The sequence below is a fragment of the Coregonus lavaretus genome (assembly GCF_964263955.1).
Source record: "Coregonus lavaretus genome assembly, chromosome: 13".
In the NCBI taxonomy this organism is placed as follows: domain Eukaryota; kingdom Metazoa; phylum Chordata; class Actinopteri; order Salmoniformes; family Salmonidae; genus Coregonus; species Coregonus lavaretus.
This window is the reverse complement of record NC_140000.1, coordinates 23,412,112-23,439,060: the sequence shown is the minus strand read 5'-3', so window position 1 is coordinate 23,439,060 and position 26,949 is coordinate 23,412,112. Positions and strand designations below refer to the sequence as shown.

Below are 26,949 nucleotides of genomic sequence, written 5' to 3'. Positions count from 1 at the left end.
GTACTGCAGGGATGGAACGTAAGTCATAGAAAATTGAGGTTGTGGTGGCAGCTGCAGAGAGTGTGCGAGACTTGACATCAGAAGAGTTACAGGGAGTGTTAAGTGGTGATGTCCCATCCTTTCAGGTTGAGGGCATGAGGTAGGAATGAGTATATTTAAATAATGGAGAAGGGTGGGGTTAATTATTAGTAATAGTTTTGAATTTGTGAGTGTAATGTTAGATGGTAGGGTATTTCTTTGCTTTGTTTTATTTTATTTTTCAAGGAAAAGAAAAGGGAGTTGTACTCCAGTGTAGTAGGTGGCGGTAATGCAACAAATTGGATGCCAACCGCCGTTAAACCTCATTGAAGAAGAAGAAGATGGCGGAGTTCATGACTTTGTGGCTGTGGTAACTAGTGACGGCCCTTGTAACGCGCGAACCTTGGCACGAACGTATCATGCGAAGTCTCGCGCTATTCAGGCAGTCGCTGTTTAATGGCGGCCCTCGTACTCGTAGCGATGTCTGGAACGGGGAACAACACAAGGAACCCATCCGGGTGTGATAGCTGACCGGGAATTAACGAAAATACTGTGGCATTCCCTCTCCTAACCGGTTTCCGAACGGATGGGTAGAGGGGGGTTTACCAAGCGACATAAGATACGAAAGCGACATAGGTGGCTAGCGGGAGAGGAGAGATCTACAGTGGAAGAGATAGCTGCTAGCTCGATAGTCAACACAGTTGTCACTGCCGGTGAGGCAAGCCCGGAGCAACCCTGACAAGTGCGGGTTTGAAGAGGGTGGACTGGAGTGTGTGACTCTTGCCTGGCACCAGATGCTAACATGAGTGGACCTGGGCAGGATAGCGAACCAGAGGCAAAAGTCCTCCTCATCAAGCGGCTATACAGGTGAGTTAAAGGCCTTTTACTGGGAAACATTACATAGCTAGCTAACAGTAGTAAAATAAATGGATAGCTAACCTTAGCTAGTTTGCTAAGCAGCAAGCAATCTATTCAACTAGCTACTTAGCTAACTATCCAGTCATCTGTCTGTCTGTGACTTGCATCAGCGAACGTTAGGTAGTTAACTGGACATGTCACGAAGCCTTAGTCGAAGGACAATGACATTTTTACGAAGTAGTCGGACATTTCCGATAATATGGTTTTCAAATAGCCAGATGTAGCCCAGTGTGAACTTATGAAGCGGATAGCTAATTAGCTAACTAACGTTAGCTTCTGGACAACTGAGCACTAACAGAAACAAGTAAACGTAACTGCTATTAGCTAGCTAACTTATTCCTGTGCCGTGTCAACTTGCTCTCTAAATAAAATTGGTTAACTAACGTTAGTTATGATAGCTTCAGCTGTCAGTATTGTCACAGTAAGTTACTAGTTAACTGATAGGCCTACCTTGTTTGCTAGCTACCTAGCTAGTTAGTTATTTAGCAGCTAACTAGAAGCGTCTAGCAGAACAACACCATATTAATAATGTCGACTGGCTACTTTGAACATGCATAACTAGGCCTAGTTAGGGAGAAACACCATATTTCACAAGCCCCTTTAGATTTACCTACCTAGTTAGGTAACGTTAACTATAATGTCAACCATTATCTCAGTGTGAGACATGTATGACAGTTGATATTTTCCAGTTATAACTAGCTAGCTAACGTTAGTTCCCTACATTGATAAGAATGAGTTTGCTCATTCCTCCAATGACCATTACCAGTAATTCACCTGCCATAATAACTGTCTCTTGCGTGCTCAGGGCAGTGGTTGAGTCGGTACACAAGCTGGATGTCATCATTGGCAGTAAGTCATCGTACAGGGAGGTCTTCAAGCCTGAAAACATCAGCCTTCGCAACAAGTAAGCATTTTACTCTAACCTTTGCTCTAAACACTAAGGCAAAAGGCAAAGCACTAACCCCAACCTTGTCCGTCCTCTGTGCCCAGGTTGCGGGAACTGTGTGTGAAACTGATGTTTCTCCACCCTGTGGATTATGGTCGCAAGGCAGAGGAGCTTCTGTGGAGGAAGGTCTACTACGAGGTCATCCAGGTCATCAAGACCAACAAGAAGGTACAGGTGTTTTTTTTTCTTTCACATATAGGCCACTTTAAAATAACTGATCTCCGTCCTCTTTAAAGTGAACTCTGGGGTAAAAAATAAGCTAAAGAACTCTGTTCTCTTTGTATTCACACTGCCCTTGCCTTTGAATGAGGACTCAACTCTTTTGCCAGTTCACTTTATCCATTTTATGGTCCGAGTCCTCTTTGCATTCACATTGCTATATTTAGAAAGGAAGCAAGATCTTTTTCCATCATTCACTCAATGCACTCTGGGACAAGCCATTTCATCAAAACGTGTTATTGGACAGCTAGATATACCTACTTACATTTTGGTATCTAATATATTGCATTTAGTTAAAAGATGAGACATAATAAATGTAATCAGAAGATACTATTAACATGTAAATATTATTCGTAACAGAATAAATAGCAGAAGAATAACTGCAGATTAAATAATGCTGTAATTGAAAATTGTACACCCAATCTAGGCTACCGCCCCTTTAAGAGCTAACATCAATTTTGGACCATATGCTGTGATTCTCACCAAATATGTTGTCTTCTCATACTATTCAAACCCCACAATCGAATAAATGGCGTATGAAGCTCTCTTAAAGATCGCATATTGCAAACAAATAATCGGAACTAAAAACTCCACACATTTTGGAATGTCTGTGTGTCCTTGACAATCGCTAATCAATTATCCAAAAACGGCACACTTTTTTTTCCACGAACCTGCACATCATCATCTTCTGTCTTGTGGCACCAATGTGAGGGTTTATGGCAGGGGAAACTGTGTTGCAGTAGTGTGTGTAATCACAAGCGAACCTGGGGGGCATTGCCCTAAAATGGAACCGGACAGCGGAATTGTCTCAGTTCGGTTCGCTTCGGGGGCTCTTGAGGGGTCTGATTTCCTTTTGGAGTGTTAACACTGCATAAAAAATTAAGCAAACCGCACTGAGTTCACAAACATTTGCTAAAAGGGACCATGTGTGAAAACACCGTAAGTGATTGGGGAAATGTTATGACAGTGTGGCCAGTACAGTGACTGCTGAGGTTTCATTTACATTTACATTTTAGTCATTTAGCAGACGCTCTTATCCAGAGCGACTTACAGTTAGTGAATACATATTTTTTTTATACTGGCCCCCTGTGGGAATCGAACCCACAACCCTGGCGTTGCAAACGCCATGCTCTATCAACTGAGCTACATCCCTGCCGGCCATTCCCTCCCCTACCCTGGACGACGCTGGGCCAATTGTGCGCCGCCCATGAGTCTCCCGGTCGCGGCCGGCTGCGACAGAGCCTGGATTCGAACCAGGATCTCTAGTGGCACAGTTTGCACTGCGATGCAGTGCCTTAGACCACTGCGCCACTCAGGAGTACAGGTTTCAGACATGCACACTTTATCTTTCCTCATGCCCTACACACAACCCTAATCTCTTCTCATTGCCTGGCCCCCTCTTATCTCTCCATGTCTTCTGCAGCATATCCACAGTCGCAGTGCCCTGGAGTGTGCCTACAGGACTCACCTGATAGCTGGCGTGGGCTTCTACCAGCACCTGCTGCTCTACATCCAGTCCCACTACCAGCTGGAAATGCAGGACTGCATCGACTGGACCCATGTCACTGACCCCCTCATCGGTGAGACACACAGACACACACAGGTCAGTGGTATCTGTGATTGACACAGTGTATAAATGATTGTATTTGTTTTTGTAGGTCGGAAGAAGCCGGTATCAGCCACCCCTAAGGAGATGGAGTGGGCCCAAATGGCCTGCCATCGCTGCCTGGTGTACCTGGGAGATCTAGGTAATACAAACTTGATCTTTCTCACCAAAGAGATTTGAGACAACCTTATTTGTATGACCACGGAATTACATTCCCCAAATCCAAGGTCACGTTGATTTGAATGTACAGGAGAGGTTTACGGGAGGTTGTTTGAATGTTTTCCGCAGCCCGTTACCAGAACGAGTTGGCTGGGGTGGAGGCTGAGCAGCTGGCAGAGCGGTTCTACCACCAGGCACTGTCTGTCACGCCGCACGTAGGTGAGTTGACAACTAGGTGTTACCAGCCCTCTCTTTCACAGCACATTAACCACTGTTTTTTACACTAACCGGTTTACTCACACCCCCATCATCTACAAATGAATTACTATTGTTATATTGCCCACATAGTGATGAACTCACACAGCACTTATTGATTGAGCAAATGACTGGTCAAAGCTTTACGCAGCTCATAGTGATCTAGCTGAACTGTTAGGGGGCCATTTGGGCCAGGAAGGGGGCATTCAGTGACTGTTAGCGGGCCATTTGGGCCAGGAAAAGGCATTCAGTCTTAAGAAATTACTGATCCACATTTAAAACTTTCAGTTTTTTGGAGAGGGCTTCAGAGAGCTTCATCAGTCGAACTGAAAGTCAACATTAAATAGCCGCTGCTAAAGGAAAGCAATGTCTTTAGTGTGCCATGATATTGACAAGTGTTTGATGTTGTGTTTTCAGGAATGCCTTTCAATCAGTTAGGTACACTGGCGGGGAGTAAATTCTACAACGTGGAGGCCACCTATTACTACCTACGCTGGTGAGAGGAGACTTTGACACGTCTAGATTTACTGCAGAACAGCCACAGTCTATCTATGACTGATATGTAGGCTATGCTGTAGCTGTGCTATTGTTCTCTACCTCAGTGGGGCAATTTAGTCACACTGCTGGGGAGAAATATCTTCATAGTAGCAATTACTATTTGGATCACGTTCAGTAGGCTATAAATAGGAGACATGTTTTGAAATGGAAGAGGTTCTGAAACCAGTCTGTTAGGAGAAGAAGCCCAACTTCAGAGCCAGAACACGTAAAAAAAAAGACTCGCCACCAAGTGGTGCCGGGACGATACCAGTATTGCAATACTCGTTAGTATCATGGCAAGGAAACAAAACGCGAAGCGGATTGAACTTCGTTAGGAAAACAGCCCTGATGTTGGAAAGAAACATTATGTTGTCATCCAGTCACATGTATTTATTTTCCAAGCTATAGCACACTATTTTACATACAACAGGTTTTTAAAGACTAAAGACTTGGGTCTGCTTCGTGTTTTCATTGCCATGGAAAAATATTGCGATACTGGTATCGTCACAGGCCTTACACCAAGTACTGATCATGGTTTTCTCCTCTATGTTCCCGTGTTTGAACAGTATACAGTCAGAGACTCCTTTCGAGGGGGCCTACGGGAATTTGAAGCGTCTGTTTGATAAAGCTGCTAAGATGTACCACCAGGTGAAGAAACAGGAGATGAAGAAGCTGTCTCCCTCACGGCAAAGGTCAGTCTGGTTTCCTCTCAGCACAGCCCTGAAATGACAATTCACTAAGTCAGCCTTGAAACATGAATTGAGATAGCCGTCTTTGGGATCCTTACTGTTTCTTCAACTGTTTTCTCTCCAGATCCAAGGACATCAAGCAACTTCTGGTGAGCTTCATGTACCTGCAGAGTCTACTGCAGCCCAAGAACAGGTTAGGACTTTCTCTATTCACCATGGATTTAGGTCCTAGTCATTTATTTCAATAGGAACCTCAACATTTTGTACATAGCTATCTGATAATAATAACAATTTATATAATTTTTATAACCCCCTTTGCTCGGTCTCAAAGTGCTTTCTATTGTCTGTTGGGTACCGTGTTTGTAATGTCTTACCATTTCTCTCCTCCTCCCTGTGAGTAGTCTGCTGGAGACAGAGCTGACCTCTCTGTGTCAGTCGGTGCTGGAGGATTTTAACCTGGTGCTGTTCTACCTGCCCTCGCCGCCCCACGGCCACGAGGTCACTTCCCCCAGCGAGGAGGAGCATGAAGAGCACGACTCGCCCTGCGCCCTGCTCCCCGACGCCCTCGTCTTCAAGATGGTGGTCACCTGCCTCATGGTAGTGCACAGCCTGAAGCGGGGAGGTCAGTAAGAATATAGATGTGATATATTTTTTAACATCGCTTTTCAAACATTACGCTCAAAGGGTGCTCTAAGTAGGGCTGAGTCGGTAGGCATGCGAGGATATGACATACTGCAAGGGAGAGATAAGGGAATATGTTGTTTCATTGTTGTTGAATTTTGTAATGCGAAGTTGACATGTTGACTTGTTTGTGTAGGGTCCAAGCAGTACAGTGCGTCTATAGCCTTCACGCTGGCCCTCTTCTCCCACCTGGTGAACCATGTCAACATCCGCCTGCAGGCTGAGCTGGAGGAGGGGGAGAGCCAGGTGCCCCCGCTGCAGACCGACAACACCGGTGAGAACACCACTCACAGCTAACTTCATGATGCCCATACACTATTCACGTTCTCAGTTAATCCTCTGAAAAATTATACTTGGAAATAAAACAATTTAATGGAACAATAATGTTTGCTCCTAGACGACTCTGAGTTGAGAGACCCGTCTGACCCGTTGACCTCGGAGGAGAGGCCCCTGCAGAACGGCTCCCTGGACCATGAGGAGGTCGAGGGGGGCCACCGGAGCACCGCGGCCAAGAAAGCAGGCATCGGTGAGCGGAAAGCAGAGGAGGAGAAACAGAAGCAGAAGAAGAAGTACGCCCGCCTCTCCATGCTGCGCCGCCGCCGCAGCGCCACCCGCAAAGAAGACGAGAGCGACCTGAGCGAGGGCTTCGAGAGCGATGAAGAAGAGGAGGAGGAGGAGGAGGAAGAAGAAGAGCAGAGGGGCCGCGCTGACTCCGGGGCCGCTTCCTCAGGACCCCCACTCACCCCCTCCACACTGGGGAAGGAGAGCAAGAGAGGGAGGGAGCACCCGACAGAGGAGGGAACCTGGGAGAGCTGCTCGGAGGAAGACGAGGAGGGGGGCACGGCCTTCGACGTGGAGACTGACTCGGACATGAACAGCCAGGAGTCCCGCTCCGACCTGGAGGATATAGAGGACTCGGAAATCCTGGAGAACTCGGACACCCCTCCTCGGGGGGAGCAGCAGCCCGAGGATGAGCAAGCCGATCCCAGGGGGGACGGGGACACCCCTCCGGCCACCAACGGCCCCCTCCTGCCCAGCGACCCCAGTATCAGCAGTAACCTCCAGGCCATGTCGTCCCAGCTGTTCCAGGCCAAGCGCTGCTTCCGCCTGGCACCCACCTTCAGCAACATGCTGCTGAGGCCCCACAGCTCCGCCACCAACCCCACGCCCACCCCCACCGACCCAGATGCCTCCTCCACCACCCCCTCCCAGGAGACCCCTCCTCCCCCAGGGGACTCACCCTCCGGCGCCGGCCCCGGCACTACCAACGGAACCAACGACAATGGTCAGTAACCTACCCACACACATTGATGCTGTGTTGATTACTATGTGATTTTTGTATAGTGCAGGATATGATGAGTTTAAAGAGGAACTTTAATATACCAATATAATGATGTACTTCTAGTCTGTTTTTAGTCTTTCCCAATGACTACATTGAGTAACAGCACATCGCTAAAAAATGCAATTTTATAACAGTACCTCTGAGGTTCCCCCTAAGAAAACTAAGGTGTAGATTAAACACATGTTCATTTCTTTATTTGTCCATTCCCTTTAGAGGTGGATTCCGATTCAGAGTGTAGCGTTCACAGCAACCAATCAGTACACAGTGAGACGACCCTCTCGGAGAGACTGGAGATTCTGACCAATCAGGGGCTCATCCAGGTGGTCAAGGTGTTTGTGGATTGGCTGAGAACAAACACTGACATTATCGTCATGTGTGCACAGGTAAAGGGGGTGGATTTTTCACTAACCTAGAAGCACTTACAAACAGTATGCATTGAAAAATCTAATTTGCATCAAATTGGCTAAATACAAGTTGGGCTTTGTATCAGCTGACTCAAGGCAAGGGTTTATAGTCTTCATCATTGTTGGTGTTTGTTTCACTGTCTGTCTTCCACTCAATGTAATTCCGTTACTCTGTCTGTAGAGTTCTCAGAGCCTATGGAACAGACTGTCTGTGCTACTCAACCTGCTGCCTGACGGGAGAAAGATGCTGGAAGCAGGCGAGTTACTGAATGCACCCGTCCTTTTTATGGGTTGTTAATCTGCGTTTAAATGTGGAGGCTTGAGTTGGCCAAATTCCTCTCTTCCCCCTCTCTCACATTATATTTCTCATTCTAACTGTTCTCCCTTTTCCTCTCCTTTGGTTATTTTAACCCATCTTCTCAGAGCTGAAATTCCGACTGTATCTCTCATTCTGTAGAGCACGGTTGTAGAGCACATGTGAGTAGATGTCATGTCTTAGTCTCTCTGTCTCTGTGTGTGTGTGTATTTTAGAGCTGGGTCTGAGCGCTGCGGTGACTGAGCTGGTGAATGGGTGTGAGCAACCCGGCCTGGTCCAGTCCCTGCTGCTGCCTGAGGACCTGGCCCTGCGACACCTACCTGCCCTCAACCTGGCCCACCGCCGCCTCGACTACGCCCGCCCCAGACCTTCCCTCAGCCCCGTACAGGAGGTACACACACCTAGCTTCCCTTACACACCCTCCCTCACACCCTCACTGTTTTGTTGCCCTCTCTCTACTTTACTATCTCACTCAAACTCGCTCTCTTTCTCTCCCATCTCAGTGTGTGGTGCGCGTGTGCTGCATCCGCAGCTTTGGCCACTTCCTCACCAATCTCCAATGCAACGTGCTGCACTTCAACCCGGAGGCGGGCATCTTCACCAGCATCAGCCAATCGGAGCAGGACAACCTGGTGCAGCAGGCCAAGGCCCAGTTCCGCATGGTGAGCGCAGTTGAATGAACCAATGAGACCAAAGCAGCAGCAGCAGTCACTCTAGTTTCAGTACTTGTTTCACTTGTGAAGCTCAAATGACTGTAAAGTATGATCTATTTCAACACTGTTTGTGTGTCCAGGCAGAGGAGGAGGCTCGACGAAACCGCTTGATGAGAGACATGGCTCAGCTCCGCCTACAGGTCTGTCTTCTGAAACATTCCATTCTATCATAAACCAAACACTATCAATCTAGCTATCTGACACTATACTGTGTGTACAAAACATTAGGAACATTCCATTTCCATGACATACTGTAGACTGACCAGATGAATCCAGGTGAAAGCTATGATCCCTTATTGATGTCACTTGTTAAATCCACTTCAGTCAGTGTAGATGAAGGGGAGTAAACAGGTTAAAGAAGGCTTTTTAAGCCTTGAGACAATTGAGACATGGATTGTGTATGTGTGCCATTCAGGGGGCAAGACAAAATATTGAAGTGCCTTTGAACGGGGTATGGTAGTAGGTGGCAGGCGCACCGGTTTGTGTCAAGAACTGCAATGCTGCTGGGTTTTTCACGCTCAACAGTTTCCTGTGTGTATTAACAATGGTCCACCACCCAAAATACATCCAGCCAACTTCATTATTGGGACAGTGAAGCATTTGTTTCTTCTTTTGGCTCTATACTCCAAGAGTTTGGATTTGAAATCTAACCAGGTGTGCAAAGGGAAACAAGATGGCATATTGAACACAAAGCGGTAAAATTCACCTCAAGATAAAAACATAATATTCAATATCAGGAAGTTAGACTAAATATTAAAATTTCATATATTCGAGGGTAATAACATACAATCTGGATAATAACACAAAACAAATTATAAGGCTAGAGAAATGTATTGACAAATATTACAACAACACACAACACCCAAACATGACTGAAGATAAACGAGGAGAATCAATCTCCAAGAGAGAACGAGACTCCTCGACTGATACAGATGATTTATGCTTTTCACCACTCGGACTGGTAAGTGTGGAAAGCGACCTGTTGAAGTCGATAAATGACAAACTGGGCATACTGGAGTTGGTCAGTAATGATGGAAAAGAGTTGAAGGCGTGTCTGGAAATGAGTGACGGAAAAGTTGCGATAATGGAGAGCGATACAAAAAAAACTAAAAGGGACAGTCACAAGGATGGAAACGGACATTAAGGAACTTAAAAAGGAGAACAACTTTCTGAAAGAAGCCTTACTAGATATACAAACTAGATAGATGAGAGAAAATCTAGCACTTACGGGTATCCAGGAAAAGGAGGGAGAGATTACAAAAAGAATAGTGAGGGACTTCTTTCTTACAGCGCTGCAGATTCCACTCGAGGCTGTCGATAAAATCCAACTCGAACGTGTACAATGTTTCGGACAAAGAGGGCAGAGATATGAGCGTCCAATCTTTGCCAAATTTGCCTTTTTTAAGGACAAAGTAATGGTTAAAAGCCTAGGAAAAAGACTTGCTGGCACGAAAATAGGCATGAATGATCAGTTCCCAAGGGAGATTGCAGAACGGCGCAAAGTTCTGTACCCAATCTTGAAGGAAAACAGATTAAAAGGTAAGCGTGTTGCTCTCGTTGTTGATAAACTGTATATTGACAACCAAATGTTCCGCGACACAAAGACTACTCCATGGCTATTCTGAAAGTTCTAATAGAGGAGTCGACTAATGGAACACCCAATGCTAGTCATGGTAGGGATTGTAATAATAAAACATATTTATAGTAGGTATAGTAATTTATAAAGGGATAAGACACAGTATTACAAGAAAAGATAACAAGCTAAATAATACATCTTCAAATACAACTAAATTAGAACACAGTACTCAATCAACATAGTGGAGATAAAAACATAGCAAACAGAAGACATAGAAGGCACAATGTGGGGATATGTGTGGATGAATTGTGATGGAAGGCGTGGTGTGCGTTTTGGTGTTTGAATAAGTGTGGCCTTAAGTGAGTGAGAAAGGAAATGGTTGCATATCCCAGAACCAACATGTGTCTGTGAGCAGGGGTTGTGAGAGAGAGCTTTCAATTTTGTGCAGATGAAGGATATACATTTTAAAGTATAGTATACATCTATTATATTTGTCATTGTCCTATCATGATGGAATGATCCCCAACCCTATATCCTAGACACCCACTTGAGCGACCCATACACCAAAGAGAAGTCCCCATCTGTTTTATGGACCTGCTGTGAGTTGCCTATATGCAGCCAAAACAGGAAAATAAATGCGGTCAGAGACCTACTTGAGCAGCACCACCCCCTCAAGATTCTGAGCCTGCCTGGCAGGGTTGGTCCTACAAAGCCATAGCCCCCTGATGAGAGAGCATTATATACAAGGAAATTCTCAAAGCTGCTAATGAGAACCTTGACGACCTTGTAACTAGCCGGTGGGGATTCCGGTGGGGTACCCCCTCCCAGGTAGTGGCAGTGCTGGCAACACTGGCAGCAGTAACCCATGGGGAGGGGGTCACACTCAGACAATCAGAGAGGGGGCTTATCATTGTGGCCCAGGTGGCACAAAATAATCAAAGGTCTGAATGCACGGAGATGCTTGGGAAAAATGGTTACAACGGGGGACCAGAGTGTTTGTGTCTCAGGTGAAGAGGGTAGATCTGATCTCCATCACCTAAGACTTGACATAGATTAAATAGATAAATCAAATCTCACATTGTTTTCAATTTCTGCTCAATCTTGCATGCTTTCTCAATCAGCTGTAACTGTATATGCATTCGTAAATCAGGTCCTTTCTTGAGTTGGGCTCTGGGATGTAACAACCGTTGAGCATCTGATTTTATGGTTGATTGTGGAGTAAAGGGGTTGAGTGTGTTAGAGTATGTGAGTGTGCCTGTGTGTTTATCCCACATCTGTTGCAAAGGGGGTAAGGATGTTAGGGAGAATATAGGATGAACCACAATAATTGTTTGCTAAAATAATAATTGCTTGTCAAAAATTAAATGTAATACAATGGCAATCCGGGTTATATGTTAAAATCCTACGCATGAACTGCCGACATTATTACGCATATTAATTGATAATGATGGAAAATAAGATATGCAAGATATTTGAATAGATATATATTTTTAAATAGTAATATATATATATATATATATATATATATACAGTGGGGAGAACAAGTATTTGATACACTGTCGATTTTGCAGGTTTTCCTACTTACAAAGCATGTAGAGGTCTGTAATTTTTATCATAGGTACACTTCAACTGTGAGACGGAATCAAAAAAAAAATAATCCAGAAAATCATATTTGTATGATTTTTAAATAATTCATTTGCATTTTATTGCATGACATAAGTATTTGATACATCAGAAAAGCAGAACTTAATATTTGGTACAGAAACCTTTGTTTGCAATTACAGAGATCATACGTTTCCTGTAGGTCTTGACCAGGTTTGCACACACTGCAGCAGGGATTTTGGCCCACTCCTCCATACAGACCTTCTCCAGATCCTTCAGGTTTCGGGGCTGTCGCTGGGCAATACGGACTTTCAGCTCCCTCCAAAGATTTTCTATTGGGTTCAGGTCTGGAGACTGGCTAGGCCACTCCAGGACCTTGAGATGCTTCTTACGGAGCCACTCCTTAGTTGCCCTGGCTGTGTGTTTCAGATCGTTGTCATGCTGGAAGACCCAGCCACGACCCATCTTCAATGCTCTTACTGAGGGAAGGAGGTTGTTGGCCAAGATCTCGCGATACATGGCCCCATCCATCCTCCCCTCAATACGGTGCAGTCGTCCTGTCCCCTTTGCAGAAAAGCATCCCCAAAGAATGATGTTTCCACCTCCATGCTTCATGGTTGGGATGGTGTTATTGGGGTTGTACTCATTCTTCTTCTTCCTCCAAACACAGAGAGTGGAGTTTAGACCAAAAAGCTCTATTTTTGTCTCATCAGACCACATGACCTTCTCCCATTCCTCCTCTGGATCATCCAGATGGTCATTGGCAAACTTCAGACGGGCCTGGACATGCGCTGGCTTGAGCAGGGGTACCTTGCATGCGCTGCAGGATTTTAATCCATGACGGCGTAGTGTGTTACTAATGGTTTTCTTTGAGACTGTGGTCCCAGCTCTCTTCAGGTCATTGACCAGGTCCTGCCGTGTAGTTCTGGGCTGATCCCTCACCTTCCTCATGATCATTGATGCCCCACGAGGTGAGATCTTGCATGGAGCCCCAGACCGAGGGTGATTGACCGTCATCTTGAACTTCTTCCATTTTCTAATAATTGCGCCAACAGTTGTTGCCTTCTCACCAAGCTGCTTGCCTATTGTCCTGTAGCCCATTCCAGCCTTGTGCAGGTCTACAATTTTATCCCTGATGTCCTTACACAGCTCTCTGGTCTTGGCCATTGTGGAGAGGTTGGAGTCTGTTTGATTGAGTGTGTGGACAGGTGTCTTTTATACAGGTAATGAGTTCAAACAGGTGTAGTTAATACAGGTAATGAGTGGAGAACAGGAGGGATTCTTAAAGAAAAACTAACAGGTCTGTGAGAGCCGGAATTCTTACTGGTTGGTAGGTGATCAAATACTTATGTCATGCAATGAAATGCAAATTAATTACTTAAAAATCATACAATGTGATTTTCTGGATTTTTTTTTTAGATTCCGTCTCTCACTGTTGAAGTGTACCTATGATGAAAATTACAGACCTCTACATGCTTTGTAAGTAGGAAAACCTGCAAAATCGGCAGTGTATCAAATACTTGTTCTCCCCACTGTATATATATATATATATATATATATATATATATATATATATATATATATATATATATATATATATATATATATATATATATATATATATATATATATATATATATATATATATATATATATATATATATATATATATATATATACATATACACATACAGTGGGGAGAACAAGTATTTGATACACTGCCGATTTTGCAGGTTTTCCTACTTACAAAGCATGTAGAGGTCTGTCATTTTTATCATAGGTACACTTCAACTGTGAGAGACGGAATCTAAAACAAAAATCCAGAAAATCACATTGTATGATTTTTAAGTAATTAATTCGCATTTTATTGCATGACATAAGTATTTGATACATCAGAAAAGCAGAACTTAATATTTGGTACAGAAACCTGTGTTTGCAATTACAGAGATCATACATTTCCTGTAGGTCTTGACCAGGTTTGCACACACTGCAGCAGGGATTTTGGCCCACTCCTCCATACAGACCTTCTCCAGATCCTTCAGGTTTCGGGGCTGTCGCTGGGCAATACGGACTTTCAGCTCCCTCCAAAGATGTTCTATTGGGTTCCGGTCTGGAGACTGGCTAGGCCACTCCAGGACCTTGAGATGCTTCTTACGGAGCCACTCCTTAGTTGCCCTGGCTGTGTGTTTCGGGTCGTTGTCATGCTGGAAGACCCAGCCACGACCCATCTTCAATGCTCTTACTGAGGGAAGGAGGTTGTTGGCCAAGATCTCACGTTTCATGGCCCCATCCATCCTCCCCTCAATACGGTGCAGTCGTCCTGTCCCCTTTGCAGAAAAGGATCCCCAAAGAATGATGTTTCCACCTCCATGCTTCATGGTTGGGATGGTGTTCTTGGGATTCCTCCAAACACGGCGAGTGGAGTTTAGACCAAAAAGCTCTATTTTTGTCTCATCAGACCACATGACCTTCTCCCATTCCTCCTCTGGATCATCCAGATGGTCATACTTCAGACGGGCCTGGACATGCGCTGGCTTGAGCAGGGGGACCTTGCGTGCGCTGCAGGATTTTAATCCATGACGGTGTAGTGTGTTACTAATGGTTTTCTTTGAGACTGCGGTCCCAGCTCTCTTCAGGTCATTGACCAGGTCCTGCCGTGTAGTTCTGGGCTGATCCCTCACCTTCCTCATGATCATTGATGCCCCACGAGGTGAGATCTTGCATGGAGCCCCAGACCGAGGGTGATTGACCGTCATCTTGAACTTCTTCCATTTTCTAATAATTGTGTCAACAGTTGTTGCCTTCTCACCAAGCTGCTTGCCTATTGTCCTGTAGCCCATCCCAGCCTTGTGCAGGTCTACAATTGTATCCTTGATGTCCTTACACAGCTCTCTGGTCTTGGCCATTGTGGAGAGGTTGGAGTCTCTTTGATTGAGTGTGTGGACAGGTGTCTTTTATACAGGTAACGAGTTCAAACAGGTGCAGTTAATACAGGTAATGAGTGGAGAACAGGAGGGCTTCTTAAAGAAAAACTAACAGGTCTGTGAGAGATGGAATTCTTACTGGTTGGTAGGTGATCAAATACTTATGTCATGCAATAAAATGCAAATTAATTACTTAAAAATCATACAATGTGATTTTCTGGATTTTTGTTTTAGATTCCGTCTCTCACAGTTGAAGTGTACCTATAATAAAAATTACAGACCTCTACATGCTTTGTAAGTAGGAAAACCTGCAAAGTCGGCAGTGTATCAAATACTTGTTCTCCCCACTGTAAATATGCTGTTTTCGATGGATGGGTCCTGGCCTCTCGGGGGGCCCTAGGGATCCGGAGGGACGGGGGTGGGATGCCGATCACTGGGATGACGGCTCAACTTGGGATGGGGAGGGGCTTTAGCGGGGGAATTAGTGGAGAACAATTGGAGGGTTACTTAGTAGCAATGCAAATATCATGGGACAGCTATATGGACACTCAATCATTACGGTATTTTTTATTGATAAATAGACTTGAAACTTGTATCTCATTATGGTGTATGGTGAAATAAGTATAGCCAGTTATAATTGTAATGGCTTAGCAGATAATAACAAAAGAAGAACAATATTTACATGGCTCAAAGAGAAGGAATATAATATCTATTGTTTACAGGAAACTCATACAACAATTCTAGATGACGTTGCGTGGAAAAGGGAATGAGGGAGGGCGAAATATACTTCTCCCATGGGCAAAGAAACTCAAAAGGGGTGATGATATTCATTTAATAGTAATTTCGATCTGAATGTCCAAATAGATACGCAAGGTAGATGGATTATTTTAAATATGTTATTGGACCATAAAAAGATATGGCTCATTAACCTTTACGGACCAAATAATGATGATCCACACTTCTTTGACAATATATATAATAAATGATCAACCCTGCAAGCAATTCAAGACAATGTTATTATGGTGGGGGATTATAATACTGTTTTAAATAGCTCAATGGTCCGTAAAGGAAATCACACCACAAACAATCACCCTCATGCGCTTAAGGAAATCGTGAATGTCATGGATACATTAGAACTAGTAGATATATGGAGGCTTAAATATCCTGATCTAGTGAGATATACATGGCGGAGACTCAATCAAGCTAGTCGTCTTGACTTCTTTCTTATGTCATTCTCGTTGGCACCAAAAGTTTAAAAAGTGTTGATAAGGGACAGAATGCGGTCGGACCATCATATAATTGGCATATACATTACTCTTACTGAATTTCCACGTGGGCGAGGATATTGGAAATGTAATCAAAGCCTATTGGATGATAATTTATTTATAACTAGGACAAAGGAATTTATAACTGATTTTTTCCGACATAACATAGGTACAGCAAATCCCCTTATTGTATGTGCCTTTAGAGGCCATGCAATTCAGTACTCATCTAAAAAACAAAAGCAATTTAGGTCAAAATAGTTTATACTAACAAAGGAAATAGAAGGTCTAACAGAACAGATAGATGGCAATAAAAACTGTAACAGAGGCTCAGAATAAATTAGAGGAAAAACAGAAAAGAAATTAAGAAACTTATTCAAGAAAGATCAAGTGTAATATATTATAAAAATAAAGCAAACTGGATGGAAAGTTATTTTTTAATCTTCAACATAGGAATGCTACCAAAAATAATTTAATGAAACTGGTTACAATTGACGGAGTCACCCATGATTCACCAAATGATACTTTGAAGGAGGAAACAAAGTACTTTAAGCATATGTTTTCGTTTCAGTCGCCTCCATCTCCTCTAACTGAAGCTAATTGTAGAGATTTTTTTCTATTGATAATGTAAAATTAACAGCCATACAGAAAGACTCATGTGAAGGTGAAATTACAGAGGAGGAACTTCTGGATGCAATTAAAGACTTTAAGTCCGGGAAAACTCCAGGGATGGATGGCATACCAGTCGAGGTATACCAAACCTTTTTTGATATACTAAGAGGACCGTTATTAGCATGTTTTAACCACTCCTATGTAAATGGTAGATTATCAGACACTCAAGAAGATGGTCTGATTTCATTATTACTGAAACAGGATACAAGTGGAAAATATACAGTGGGGAAAAAAAGTATTTAGGCAGCCACCAATTGTGCAAGTTCTCCCACTTAAAAAGATGAGAGGCCTGTAATTTTCATCATAGGTACACGTCAACTATGACAGACAAATTGAGAGAAACAATTCCAGAAAATCACATTGTAGGATTTTTTATGAATTTATTTGCAAATTATGGTGGAAAATAGGTATTTGTTCACCTACAAACAAGCAAGATTTCTGGCTCTCACAGACCTGTAACTTCTTCTTTAAGAGGCTCCTCTGTCCTCCACTCGTTACCTGTATTAATGGCACCTGTTTGAACTTGTTATCAGTATAAAAGACACCTGTCCACAACCTCAAACAGTCACACTCCAAACTCCACTATGGCCAAGACCAAAGAGCTGTCAAAGGACACCAGAAACAAAATTGTAGACCTGCACCAGGCTGGGAAGACTGAATCTGCAATAGGTAAGCAGCTTGGTTTGAAGAAATCAACTGTGGGAGCAATTATTAGGAAATGGAAGACATACAAGACCACTGATAATCTCCCTCGATCTGGGGCTCCACGCAAGATCTCACCCCGTGGGGGCAAAATGATCACAAGAACGGTGAGCAAAAATCCCAGAACCACACGGGGGGACCTAGTGAATGACCTGCAGAGAGCTGGGACCAAAGTAACAAAGCCTACCATCAGTAACACACTACGCCGCCAGGGACTCAAATCCTGCAGTGCCAGACGTGTCCCCCTGCTTAAGCCAGTACATGTCCAGACCCGTCTGAAGTTTGCTAGAGTGCATTTGGATGATCCAGAAGAGGATTGGGAGAATGTCAGATGGTCAGATGAAACCAAAATATAACTTTTTGGTAAAAACTCAACTCGTCGTGTTTGGAGGACAAAGAATGCTGAGTTGCATCCAAAGAACACCATACCTACTGTGAAGCATGGGGGTGGAAACATCATGCTTTGGGGCTGTTTTTCTGCAAAGGGACCAGGACGACTGATCCGTGTAAAGGAAAGAATGAATGGGGCCATGTATCGTGAGATTTTGAGTGAAAACCTCCTTCCATCAGCAAGGGCATTGAAGATGAAATGTGGCTGCGTCTTTCAGCATGACAATGATCCCAAACACACCGCCCGGGCAACGAAGGAGTGGCTTCGTAAGAAGCATTTCAAGGTCCTGGAGTGGCCTAGCCAGTCTCCAGAACTCAACCCCATAGAAAATCTTTGGAGGGAGTTGAAAGTCCGTGTTGCCCAGCGACAGCCCCAAAACATCACTGCTCTAGAGGAGATCTGCATGGAGGAATGGGCCAAAATACCAGCAACAGTGTGTGAAAACCTTGTGAAGACTTACAGAAAACGTTTGACCTGTGTCATTGCCAACAAAGGGTATATAACAAAGTATTGAGAAACTTTTGTTATTGAACAAATACTTATTTTCCACCATAATTTGCAAATAAATTCATTAAAAATCCTACAATGTGATTTTCTGGAAAGTTTTTCTCATTTTGTCTGTCATAGTTGACGTGTACCTATGATGAAAATTACAGGCCTCTCATATTTTTAAGTGGGAGAACTTGCAAAATTGGTGGCTGACTAAATACTTATTTTCCCTACTGTATAAAGATCCAGTCCGTTAAAGAAATTGGAGGCCCCTTACACTTCAGTGTTGTGATGCAAAAATTCTAGCAAAATGTATAGTGCATAGAATTAAAAAGGTATTGTCGGACATTATTCAAGTTTTTTTACATGGAAGATACATTGGAGATAATATAAGGCAAGTACTGGAAACAATAGAAAACTGGAAAATCTGGGAAACCAGGCCTGCTATTCATAGCAGACTTCGAAAAGGCATTTGATAAAGTACGACTGGGGTTTATATATTAATGCCTGGAGCATTTCAATTTTGGAGAATCTCTTATAAAATGGGTCAAAATCATGTATAGTAACCCTAGGTGTAAAATAGTAAATAATGGCTATTTTCTCAAGAGGAGTGAAACAAGGTTGTCCACTATCGGCATATCTATTTATTATGGCTATCGAGATGTTAGCTATTAAAATCAGATCCAACAATAATATCAAGGGATTAGAAATCCAGGGCTTAAAAACAAATGTGTCATTGTACGCTGATGATTCATGTTTTCTTTTAAACCCACAACTAGAATCCCTCCACAGCCTCGTAGAGGATCTAGATACATTTTCTAACCTCTCTGGATTACAACCAAATTATGACAAATGTACTATATTACGTATTGGATCACTAAAAAATACAATTTTTACATTACCATGTAGTTTACCAATAAAATCTGGACTGATGGTGATGTGGATATACTCGGAATACATATCCCAAAGGAAATAAATGATCTCACTCCAATACATTTTAATAGAAAGTATTGATAGATACTTGCTACCAATAGATAAGATCTTGCTACCATGGAAAGGTAAATACCTGTCTATTTGTGGAAATATCACCCTGATTAACTCTTTTAGTATTATCCCAATTTACCTATTTGCTTATGGTCTTGCCTACGCCTAGCGAACAGTTTTTTTTTTTTTTATTATATGAGAAAATAATATTCCATTTTATTTGGAACGGCAAGCCAGACAAAATTAAATGGGCCTATTTATATAATGAATAAGAATTCAGAGGACAGAAATTATTCAATATTAAAGCATTAGACCTATCACTAAAAGCTTCAGTCATACAAAAGTTATACTTAAATCCGAACTGGTTCTCTAGCAAATTAGTAAGATTGTCTCACCCAATGTTCAAGAATGGCCTTTTTCCCTTTATTCAGATTACAACCTCTCACTTTCAGTTGTTTGAAAAGGAAGTCATCTCCCAAATATCACTATTTCTAAAACAAGCCGTAGAAAGTTGGTTGCAATTTCAATTTAATCCTCCAGAAACTACAGAACAAATAATGCAACAAATATTGTGGTTAAACTCAAATATACTAATTGACAAAAAAATCTTCTTTTTTTTTTACAAAATGTTTAAAAATGGTATAATCTTCATAAATTAAATCATCGGTAGGACTGGTGGAGTTATGTCGCACATGCAGCTAACAAAAACATATGGAAATGTCTGCTCTACCCAAAATTACAACCAAATAATTGCAGCCTTACCGCAAAAATGGAAGAGGAAAGTGGAAGGGAGAAAAAGTAAGGAACTTGTCTGTCGGCCTTGCATTAAAGAACATAATTGGTTAAAGAAAACTGTGATAAATAAAGAAGTATACCAGTTTCATTTAAGGACCAAAGGATTGACAGCCGTCCCATATAGATTGCAAAATAGTTGGGAAGAGATTTTTGACGTACCGATCCCATGGCATAGTGTTTATGAACTGATAAGCAAAACTACACCGGATTCAAAACTTAGAATCTTTCAATTTAAATTATTATATACAATTCTTGCTACCAATATAATGTTATTGATATGGGGGATACAATCTTCCCAGCTCTGCAGATTTTGCTGCGAAGAGACCGAATCATTAGATCAATATTTACCTTGAGCTAACCTTGCAGATAGCATTACTGGGTGATCTGAAAAGTCATAGTCAATCGATCAATAATATAATAATACTTTTAGCAAAAATGTTTATTTTCAATTTACAATCTGTAGAAACAATGAGAATAGAAAGGTTCAGAACTTTTGTAAAACATCACAGTACAGTTGAAAAATATATGGCAAATAGAAATCCTATATGGATGGTGTTAAGAGATAGATGGGTGGTGTTGAAGAATGGGACTAATAACAACTAACAACAACTAATAACAAGATAACTAATAATGTAAGCATACTGTGTCCATTATAAAGTATTTAGGTTGTAGGTTGGGAGCTTTTGTGAAAGAGCACAGTTAGAAAGATATGGCATATAGAAGCAAACCGGATGGACATCATGAAAATGATCGGAGAGGTTGAGAGTAGAAGTAGTTCAGGAGAAAAAAACAAATAAAATATAATTATTGTAAAATTGACTGTGTCCATAAAATGTATATAGGAAGTATAAGCTGGAAGTAGAGGCCTAAGCATTGTTGTTCACTAGTTTACTCCAATTAGGGAAAGGGTGGTGGGGTTGGAAAGTAATAAAGGGGAATATATATATTTTTAAAGGGTATGTGTATGTATGCATGTGTATGTATGTGTGTGTGTATATATATATATATATATATATATATATATATATATATATATATATATATATATATAGGAAGTGATGCAGACAATTACATTGATGGAAGTTACAATCTATCTGCAATATTAAGCTGATCTACCCCCTAAAAAAATAATTTTAAAATAATTTTAAATCAAACAATGACTGAGGTTAAAGTCAGCTTTAATTTGAGTGTATTTTCATCCATATCGGGTTAACTGTTTTTAGAAATTACAGCACTTTTTGCACGTAGTCCTCCCATTTTAGGGGATCAAAAGTATTGGGACAAGTATTTGTCCCACATTCACAGATTTGATTTCAAATCCAAACTTTTGGGGTATAGAGCCAAAAGAAGAAGAAATGCTTCACTGTCCAATAATTAGAGGGCACTGTATTATCCACTCAACATCCCATCAAGGTAAGCAAATTGTCATGCGTCTGCTCTGCAGTTGGAGGTGTCTCAGCTAGAGGGCAGCCTGCAGCAGCCCAAGACCCAGTCGTCCATGTCTCCGTACCTGGTACCTGACTCTGCCGCCCTATGCCAGCACCTCAACCTCCTCAGACATCTGGCTGGCAGCGGCTGCTTCATCATCATCATCCCCCGCACAGGTGAGCACAGCGCCATGCCCCATGCCCTGCCTGGGTGAATAAACCCAGTGTTGGACTGGATGGCTGTGGATAAGTCTGTTGGTTTGAATGTAGTCATAATTTAGAGGTTTCTCACCAGAATTGCATGGAGACAAAATAGTGATAAATATGATTTCTATATTGCAGGGCTATTCAACTATATTCTTACGGGGGCCAGATTTGAAAAAGGTTATTTACAGGGGGGCCAGACATTTTCTACATGGGATTACTCTTATAAAGCACTTTTATTCAGATTAAATGTTGCTAATAGTTAATTTGAAGTGCTTTAAGATTAGCCTAATTCAGTGCATCAAATTGTTTAAATAATGGAACACATTTGTACTTATAACACAGTTGACCTGCATCACATTCATTTCTACTTTCCTGTCTGTTTTACAGACATGGCTTCATCTTTTGTTTTATTTACACTTTTATCCATGGCATATCTCAGTTGACCAGCATCACATTCTGTTCTATTTTCTATTTCGTTATCATTTTGTTATTTTCTGTCTTGTTTTTTTTTTTTTTTTACTTAGAAACCTTTTATGCATGGCGTATCTCAGTTGACTAGCTTTTGTGGAGAAGTCTCTCTCCCCCCGCATCAGTAGAGAACGGCTCCCTATAACAAGCTGCACCACCTCTCTGGGGACTTAAACTCATCAAATCTTGTTGCAAAGTTAGCTTTCAGTTTATCTAAAAACTCCGACATCACGGGAGTGATCTGTGCTGATGATAACTGAATATAGTGTCGCAGTGTAGGGAAATCAAATCAGAGGAGAAGTATTTTATTTTTTATTGACACGTTTCCTATGTAAAAGTAGCTCATGATGCTCAGCAGACTACGAAACAAGCGATGTTGCATGCTAGATGTTGATCGGATAAGGTTTATGATAGCCATAACTGAGTCCGTGGGTTTTTTTAACTCACTGCTGAGTTAAGTGCAAAGCACGCTCTGGTGTATCTGGCAGTGTAGTGATCTCATCTGCTATGAAAGAGCCGATAGGCGGGCAGACAGACCCTGTACCCCTGTTAGCAGCTCTGATTGGCTGTAACTGGTATGTTGGGTGATAATGATTGACAGCACTTAATGGGCGGGACTACAGGGAAACAGATTCTCGCATTGGAGAATATTCAACAAGGGCTCATTTTGGCTCTAAACATCAGATTATTTGCAGGATTTTTTTTAGAATGAATGTTCAGAATTGATCAGAAGGCCATTCTAAATTGATAAACGGGCCGGATTTGGCCCGCTGGCCGCCAGTTGAATAGCCCTGCTATATTGTTTTGACATTGGCTATTTGCTGGCTATGTTTTGTAAGTTCTCGAGGTGACAAGACTGAAGCTGAGTTTGTTTGTCTTTCTAGTTAGAGCATGAAATGAATCGATACCTAAGTTAAAACATGATGGTCGACTCTGTTATCTGCCTCAGTGATTGATGGCCTTGACCACCTGAAGAAGGAGAATGCCGGAGCGAGGGACGGTATCCGCTTCCTGGAGTCTGAGTTCCGTAAAGGCAACAGGTATGTGTCTGTCTCAACCCTCAAGTGTGACGTATGGTAATATAGTGGGACACATTTAAGATATGACAACCACAATCAGCCAACCCAGTACAAGGGAAGCCAGTTCTTGAGTCAGAAGCATAGCTTGTTATCATTGAATGGGATATGTGGAGTCGACAGTTCTCTGAATGAAAAGATAAAGAGGGCGATTTTCAATGTAGTTAGCCTTTAACTGGTGTGAAACCCTAGAGCCAATGATACACAGGTCATTGTTCCTTTTACATCAATTTATCTCTCACGTAACCGATTTCAAATGAGCTGGCTGTTGGAGCCAATATTGCCCTTACTACTTCAGATCTTAACAAAACAATGTTTCTAACCATAACCCAGTCTGAATCTGTGATCCAATAAACTAAGAATAGGCTGCGACCCATATGGGCGAAGACACTTGATGTAGTAAACCCCTCTTCCGTCCCCATCTACCTCAGGTACATACGTTGCCAGAAGGAGTCAGGGCGGAGTTTTGAGAGGGACAAACTGAAACGCCAGGACATTGAAGCCTGGTAAGCCTAGTCTCCATTTGTCTGTCTACATAGTCTCTTCATATGGTGACCTCTCCAATACTTAGCATTCTTATACAAATGCTTCAAAAGTGGTAAAAGATTTATGAAAGATATCTACCAGCGGTAAAACTCCTTCCCTAACTGTTTTCTTATGTGTTCTGATTCTAGGCATCTATATAAGATGGTGGACAGCTGTCGTCAGCTGACCGTCTCCCAGAGCAACGGAGACGAAGACACGGCTGGCATGGTCACTATTCTCACCGGTCACTCAGTGGAGGAGCTGAGTACCCGCTCTGGACCTATGAAGGTCAGTGAGCAACAATACATATCATAAATACAATCACTCACTCAGTTCTTTAGGCTCTCCAGCAACCGCTGTTGGTATGGACAGCTGGTCTGACTACCGTGTATTTCTGGTTTATCCCTTGGGTTGTACAGTATTGCTATTAATATATCCCTGTTATAAACGACTGACATTTTACCATGGTGTAGATCTTTGTAGAGAGCCAGAGCTCTTTCTGAGAGACATTTGGCATGTTTGACCTCCCCCATTCATCCTTCCGTGATATTTACCTTACTTTGTATGTTCATTGGTGTTAGAGTTGACATCTTACCCTCTATTGTCTGTGTCTCCTTGGTAACAGTCGGCCATCCAGGTACTGGCGACAGCAGGCATGGAGCTGAAGAACATTGTGGAGTTCTACCGTCAGTGGAAGGAAATTGGCTGAGAGCGTTGAGGGGGCGAGGTCGTCACGGCGGACAGCTGATCACACACTCACTCCCTCTCTCTCCCACTCTGTTGCTCTGTCTGTATCTGTGTCTCCAAGGAAAATCAACTCAAAGAAAGAAAAGAGAAGGGGGGGGGGGGAAGAGAATGCGATAGAGGGTGGAAAAGTAAAGCAGTTGGGTGGAAAGAAAAGGCGAGACACATGGGCAAAGGGGGCAGTAAGAAACAGCAGAAGACCCCCAACCCCAAACATAAAGAAGCGAGGCCAGAGGTTGGGGTAAGATAATTAAGTGGGGACGCTACGCACTTAAAGTGCCCTTGGTTCACATCATAACCAGGCATATACTGTATATGATAGAAAGGAGTACATTACGTGTCGAGAGAGAACCACATACACATTCACGCTCAGTTAAATCCATTGGTGTATATATGTATAGAGCAGTGTTTCCCGTTTCCTCCTTTCCCTCTGTGTTGTGAAGGTGGCACTATGTCAGCCCTATGGCTGGCTGGGTCTGGTCTGTTAAGGCAGGGGGGTGTGGGGTAAATCCCAGAGAGAGAACACATCTCTAGCTTGCCGAGCGTTGAGCCTCTCAACACATCGGAGTCTCGTAGCTCGTAGGGCTACAAACAGGGGTTCAGGTCAATGGACGTACACTTCTCCAGGATGTGTTCTTTCCTATGTGGCTAATCAGTTTTTTGCGGTGTACTTTTTGTGTCCAGTGACTAATGTATTGTGTTATCTGTGTATGAGGAGGAGGAATAATGACGTGTTGTGCCCTGCAATTGTTTTAATTTGGATTTTATTTTTGTACCCAAATATACTTTATTTTGTGTTTTTGTGAGCTGTGCTGAATACACACAGGAATGAAATGCAGGGGGAGGGATGGGGTTGTCTTGTATCGTTTCCCTAAACCAGTCTGATAATCCTTCTGTTCTCCAATAAATAGTCCTGACTTCTGTTTCATGGTGCCGTTTTAGGAAGAGGTAGACTGGGGTGGGTCAGCTTTATGCTGTTGCTAGATGTCAAGGAGAGCGGGGCCTGCGGCTGTTCCAAAATGGCGGCGCAGGGTGTTTGTGTTTTGACCCCTATGAACTCCTGATATATCCCATCTACCATCATCACTAACTGTCCCATCATGCACAGTGCAAAGGAACTCGGTATATGTGTGTGGCCACGCATTGAACAATAAAATGAACTCATTAAAATTTTATTTTCTTGTTTTCACGCTCTTGCAGAAACCATTTGCAGGTCAACTTTTCATAGCTTTCCACAATTTATGACAAAGCACAGGACACTCTGAATTGGGAAAGCAACCTATTTGAGCTGAAGAACATACTCACGTCTGCACCCTTATGACAACAATAGGCGTTGTTTCAGAAGATCCGGAGACGATGACCAAACATTAAAATAAAATATTGTGTTTCAAATTTTATTTGTCACATGTGCCGAATATAACGGGTGTAAACCTTACCGTGAAATGCTAACTTACAAGCCCTTAACCAACAATGCAGTAAAAAGTAATAAAAGATTTACTAAATAAACTAAAGTAAAAAATAATTAAAGAGTAACAATACAGAGGCTATATACAGGGGGTACCGGTACCAAGTCAATGTGCAGGGGTACAGGTTAGTCTAGGTAATTGAGGTTATATGTACATGTAGGTAGGGGTAAAGTGACTATGCATAGATAATAAACAGCGAGTAGCAGCAGCGTAAAAAAAGTGTGTGTGTGGGGGGGGGGGGGAGGTCAATGCAAATAGTCCGGGTAGCCATTTGATTAGCTGTTCAGCAGTCTTATAGCTTGGGGGTAGAAGCCTTTTGGACCTAGACTAAGTGCTCCGTTACCACTTGCCGTTTGGAACACATTTTAATGTTTTTCATTTTATAGGCTTGTTCCAAACTTTCTGAACACCCTTGCCTATTGAAATATGGTAGTTCTGTTCCACTTTCCTCTCTAACTTCTCATTCTGAACCCGTTCAGTGCAGTCTGGCTCATCCATCAGTCTCGGTCCTGTAAGTAGGTCTCTGTGTGCCATCTATCCTGCTCTCTTCTGTTGTGAGGTCTCGTGCCCCTCACTACCCTGGATGCCTGGGACCCATGCCCACCATTCTGCATGGCATGGCAGAGAGTGACCAATCCCCTGGCAGCGGGGTCAGCGCCACCCCAACAGAAGATGGTTGGCAAAGCACAGGGCTGGCCCACTCTCTGGTAGTGGGGAAGTGAACAGTCCAGGGCCCGGTTTCCCAAAAGCATCTTAAGGTTAAGTTCATCGTTAGAACCTTCATTGGAGCATATGATAGCAAGATAGCAAAAATGTGTAGAATTGCAGGAAATTAG

The 26,949-nt window shown here is 42.7% G+C and overlaps 1 protein-coding gene across 1 annotated transcript; it reads left to right on the top strand.

Annotated features, from left to right (window-relative positions):
* The first annotated feature begins 728 nt into the window (after positions 1-728).
* LOC311139807 (nonsense-mediated mRNA decay factor SMG5-like) lies at positions 729-25,822 on the top strand. The gene is made up of 22 exons (XM_084174766.1): positions 729-885; positions 1,742-1,840; positions 1,927-2,050; positions 3,525-3,681; positions 3,760-3,849; positions 3,996-4,085; positions 4,539-4,617; positions 5,225-5,350; positions 5,472-5,540; positions 5,749-5,969; positions 6,165-6,302; positions 6,426-7,313; positions 7,584-7,753; positions 7,956-8,031; positions 8,306-8,481; positions 8,594-8,752; positions 8,884-8,943; positions 21,645-21,804; positions 23,252-23,342; positions 23,810-23,884; positions 24,053-24,191; positions 24,529-25,822. Exons 1-22 carry the CDS (start codon positions 821-823, stop codon positions 24,610-24,612), a joined length of 3,336 nt encoding a protein of 1,111 aa, XP_084030892.1. The 5' UTR covers positions 729-820; the 3' UTR covers positions 24,613-25,822.
* Positions 25,823-26,949: the final 1,127 nt, after the last annotated feature.

Excerpts from the sequence above, each read along its gene's own strand:
- LOC311139807 (XM_084174766.1), top strand. The coding sequence starts at position 821 with ATGAGTGGACCTGGGCAGGATAGCGAACCAGAGGCAAAAGTCCTCCTC. Across the intron at positions 1,841-1,926 it reads AACATCAGCCTTCGCAACAA|GTTGCGGGAACTGTGTGTGA; the intron begins GTAAGCATTTTA and ends CTCTGTGCCCAG. Across the intron at positions 21,805-23,251 it reads CATCATCATCCCCCGCACAG|TGATTGATGGCCTTGACCAC; the intron begins GTGAGCACAGCG and ends TATCTGCCTCAG.